Source organism: Lactuca sativa, chromosome 1 (genome assembly GCF_002870075.4).
Source record: "Lactuca sativa cultivar Salinas chromosome 1, Lsat_Salinas_v11, whole genome shotgun sequence".
NCBI lineage: Eukaryota > Viridiplantae > Streptophyta > Magnoliopsida > Asterales > Asteraceae > Lactuca > Lactuca sativa.
This window is the reverse complement of record NC_056623.2, coordinates 206,766,756-206,771,923: the sequence shown is the minus strand read 5'-3', so window position 1 is coordinate 206,771,923 and position 5,168 is coordinate 206,766,756. Positions and strand designations below refer to the sequence as shown.

At 31.3% G+C, this 5,168-nt stretch overlaps 1 protein-coding gene across 1 annotated transcript; it reads right to left on the bottom strand.

Moving 5' to 3' along the window:
* Positions 1–2,411: 2,411 nt before the first annotated feature.
* LOC111898815 (kirola) lies at positions 2,412–3,299 on the bottom strand. Its single transcript, XM_023894686.3, has 2 exons — positions 3,031–3,299; positions 2,412–2,893 (listed from the first exon to the last, which is right to left on the bottom strand). Exons 1-2 carry the CDS (start codon positions 3,215–3,217, stop codon positions 2,619–2,621), a joined length of 462 nt encoding a protein of 153 aa, XP_023750454.1. The 5' UTR covers positions 3,218–3,299; the 3' UTR covers positions 2,412–2,618.
* Between the last annotated feature and the right edge of the window lie 1,869 nt (positions 3,300–5,168).

Genomic DNA, 5,168 nt, shown 5'->3' with positions numbered 1-5,168 from the left:
ATGGGAATACGCTAAATGTTTTGTATTGAAAACCTTTTTGTAATGATTTAATGGAATCGAGTTGTTTTTGAAAAATTTAAAATTTGTTGTATTTTTCGGTTGTTACATAGCATGAAACCATAGATTCATAGGTTGCATGTACACTTAGGTATATCGTAGTTTTGATTTTTCCGCTACCTAGTTTAGAGTGTATTTGATGCATAGAAATCCCAACAATATTGTTCTTATAACCTCCAGTCCTGCTCTGATGACGCAAGTGATTTCTCATATCCCGACTGAATTAGTCATCCTGATTTCACATATTGTATTTTCTAAGGTGATTAAATCTATTGATGACATGATCTCCTCAATCCTTGTAGCACCCATATAAACACTAAACCAAAGCTTTCTCCTTTTGGTAAACCTGCTTCTTATCCTGCACTGTATCGTAGCTTAGTGGGGGCTCTTCAATATATGACCTTTACACGTCTTGATATTGCCTACGTTGTTCAAGAAATCTGTCTTTTCGTGCATGATCAGCATGAATCTTACATTCTTTTTTTTGAACATATTTTGCATTATCTATAGGCAACTCTTGATCATGGTCTCTTTCTCTATCTATCGCATGATGGCCATTTGGTTTCTTACATTGATGGTGATTGGGCTGGCTGTCCTACGACATGTCGGTTAAGTTCAGGGTTTTGCGTTTATCTTCGTGATATTCTTGTCTCATGGTCCTCAAAATGTCAACACATTGTCTCTTAGCCTAGGGCCGAAGCTGAGTACAGGAGGTTAGCTAACGTTGTCGTTGAAGTTGCTTTGCTTTGTAATCTGTTTCATGAATTATCCCGCTCCATTTCCTATGCAACCTTTATATTTTGTGACAATGTGAGTGCTATGTATTTAACATCAAACCTGATTCAACGCCAAAGAACCAAACATGTGGAATGGATTTACATTTTGTTAGGAAATGTGTTGTCATTGGTCAGCTTCGTTTGTTATATGTTTCATTTGCTCACCAAATATATTTACAGAATGACTGCCAATACATTTGTTTATTGATTTTCAAAACAGTTTAAACATCTATGAACCTCCCATTCTAACCGACTGGGAAGTGTTAATTACCATATTATTTGTATAGTGTAGGCTTTTATATACTGCCTGTCTATAGTATAGAAACCTGTCTATAGTATAGAAACCTTTGTCTAAATATGTTGTATTTCTTGTTGTATTTAAAAGAGTGAAATACAAATTCTAATTGGTATTTTCACAATCCAACAAAAACAATACCGAACACAATCGTGAATATGCTTTTAAACAAAAAGTGGTGTAATTTTTGTATGTGTATTTTTCAAGTTATTTGTGTAGATCAAAATATATGTGTTTGATTTCTATTAGTTTTTCATGTCTATATTTTAAGAGTAAATTACACGAATGGTCCCTATGGTTTGGGGTAATTTGCGTGTTTGGTCCCTAACTTATTTTTTTAACTCGGAAGGTCGTTACTGTTTGTTTTTGTTACGTGCTTGGTCTCTACTGTTTGTTTTTTCTACGTGTTTGGTCCCTATCTTACCTAAAAAGACTAGTATTTGAATAGGGAACAATGATGGAATAGGTAAGATAAGGTGAGAGGGTGAGGTTGGGGGTGTGTTTATTTAAATAAATTAAAAAATCAATGGCAAAATAGTCTTTTTAGGTACGACAGGGACCAAGTGCGTAACAAAAACAAACAGTAGGAACCTTCCGAGTTAAAGAAATAAGCTAGGGACCAAACACGCAAATTAGCCTAAACCATAGGGACCATTCGTGTAATTTACTCATATTTTAATTAATAAAGTAAAACTAAGTTTGTGTTTTTCCAATTTGTTGCTGCAATCCCATGCTTTTAATGAATTAAATATAAAATTAAAGTAAACAGAAATGTTATTACTTATCGTGGACAGTATATTGTCAAGTTGGCTCTTTGAACAAATGCTTTCAACATCTTAAAATGCTGTCGAAATGCTCTAAATTATTTAAACGACCAAATCCAACATGGCTTTTTCAAAGATATGTTTGCGGCGAAATTGAAAAGGCGCAGTGGAGGCTCTAACGAGTAGGAGGAACAAATAAATGATGAAAAGAATTGAATGGGATTGTATGCTGATAAAATTAATTATCATTTTATCATAAACCTGATAATTGATTAAAAGTAAATTTAAAACTACAACGGAATTAACTAATCCAACATTAGTAACAAAAAATTCCAATTTAAATATAAGATCATATCACTTATTTATGATAGTTGATATTAAATTCGTAGAAGAAAATCAAATTCCAAAACGTGAACTATTGTGTTGCGTAATACTGTTATTTTTATATGAATACAGTAATATCTCATAAAATAAAACAAACATATATCTAAATTCTAAAATAACAAACCTGAGAACAAATGAAGTAAAAACCTTTTTTATGAAGACGATATATATTACAAAAGACCCAACAGGTTACATAGATTGTTTGTCGAGTATGACATGAACAATCGAATTAAAATACAAGTTTTAATCATTCAAATAGACGAGGATTGAAACACAATAAGATATGGTGCAGTGAAAACATCCAATTCAAGGGTCTTTATTCTTGTTCACGTGGAACTTTAATCAGTTGCATTGCATGTGTAGGTTAGTCTCGATATCTTTGGTGACATTGAGGCAAAACTCCATCAAAGTGTTTGGATCTTTAATGTTTCCATTAATCTTCTCGTAAGTCAAAGTCCAAGTCACGAAGTTCTTTTCTTCCTTTGTGTCTACTTGAACAGTCAACAAGAAGGTCTTATAAAGTTCCATTAGAGCACCATCGACCACCTTGAAGGAGACTGATTTCTTTTCCTCGTCAATTGCTTCAATCACTTCATTAGCCACACATGTCTTCCCATCTATTTCGTATAAGAGTATAAGACCATGACACAACGAAAACATTATACAACAAAAGAATACTATGTCATTTTCTTCTTGCTAAGAATCTAAATAATTAAATCGTCGTAGATAAATGTTTAAAGATTAGGAGACGTACCAATAATATAGTTCCAAGTCATTGTTGATCCGACATAACCCCATTCACCACCATTTAGATCAACACTTTTGATGTTCATTGGGCTCATATAGGATATATGGTTAGGTTTGTATCGAAATAATTCATAGAACACGTCTCCATCGGACTTGATTGATGTTTTCTTAACCAATTTTCCACATAGAGCCATCTCTCTTTGATTATTTGAATTATGAAAGCTTAAACTTTGAGATGAAAACCCTTTACGAGCCCCTTCACCTTCATATAGTGATATTTGGTTCCTTTCCTACCAATGAATGGCATAAAGAATGCTTTACGAAAAAGATGTTCTTGTAAGTTCTTATAAAGTAAATTGAATAACTTTGTTTTCCATATCAATAATGTCAAGTTGGATGCCTAGATATTTGCCTGATTAGGTGCACGATGTGTCTAATGTGAATAAGAATGGAAACAAAGTCCGGTTAGAATTGGTTTATTAATGATTTATTGTTAGTGCACATTTGTGGTGTCGGTCTTGCTATTGTGTGCACATTAAATTTTGAGTCGATAAAGACTAAAGAGCATTATCATGGGATGCACAGCCGTACCATTCTGCGGAAAATTTATATAAAAATAATTAGTATGTAACAAAAAGGTTATTTATAAAAGAAAACCGAAAAATCTTTAAAAGTAACTCGTAAAAAACAAAGACGTAAAAATATGAAACTTTAAAAAGATAGTTTATAAAAATAAAGATGTAACAAAAATTATATAATAATAATTGGTAAAAACAATGTTTTATATAAAACAAATGTATAAAAAGTTGTAAGAAAGTATTCAGAAGAAACTAAATTTTTAAAAGATACATTAACATTTATTTGGAAACTTATTTATAAAAATAGTTGGACCAATTTTTTTTTAATAAAAAATTTAAGATGGTATGGTATTGTTAAAATATACAAGAACACACTTAATGAAAAAAGAAATTTGGGGACCTAATATAAGAAATCTAATAAGAAAGGTGGATTTTCCAGACAGAAATCACGTTGTGTTATTCAGTATCGCGACACGAATAAACCTTTTTGATCGCTAATGACGACGCAATTTCACCAATCGCACCATGATTTTTAAAGGAAGCAACAGTAAGATTATTTTTCTACTTGCATGGGTTTGCCAATTGCAAGTTATTAGGGAATTTCTGGCCCTAATAGTTTACTAATTTGTAGATTCGTCCAACTCAATTCACGACACGTAGTAAAACATTTTGTATCGTAGTGCTTAATCGGAAAATCAAACTTTTGCTACTCTTGATTTATTTGGTTATTCATGTTTTGCTTATTGGTTAATTGCGTGAAAAAAGCCGGAAAAATTAGCGTAACGGATCTCGAATGTTTTGTTTTTAACAAACGACTTCTTGAATGCAAAAGATTTATTCAAACATTAATTCCTGCAAAAAACTAAGGCCTTTAGAGGATAGCAGCAACATGATTTTTTCTCACAAGTATGTTTATCCTTATATTTTTTTATATTTTATTTTTTTTCAAAATGATACTATTCATCTTTAGATTTTTGCAGAATCGTTTTAGCCTTACGTTCATGTTGAGACTAAATTCAATGATTTGGACGCATTTGGAAAAATCGATAAAGAGCGGAGCTTATGGAAAAGTTTAAAAGGCAAGGAGTTGGTTGCACATAAGTGATTATCTCACTAGGAGGAGAGAAAAAAACTTATGAGGAAGGAGGTAACCGATGTTGGTTGATTTTATTATTTTTATTTTTATTTTTATTTTTATTTTTTTTAAATTTTGTTTTTAGTTTACTCCACACAATTTTAATCTATCATTTAAATATTCCTTCCGTCCCAATATTATTGTCTACAGACAAAAAATACATAGATTAAGAAAATCATTAATTACCATTAACTTTATATAATAAAATGACAGTTTTGCCCTTACTTTGTATTTAATATTGCATTAGATGCTTAGTTTGTTAAGTAATAATGAGGGGTATTTTGGTAAAAATGTTATTTATTTTTAGAAGTGGACTATTATTTTGGGACAAACCAAAAATGAAAGATTGACTATCATTTTGGGACGGATGGAGTATTTATCAGTAATGACTTCTAAAAGTTAGAAGAGAATTTTAAAAAAATAATATTGATA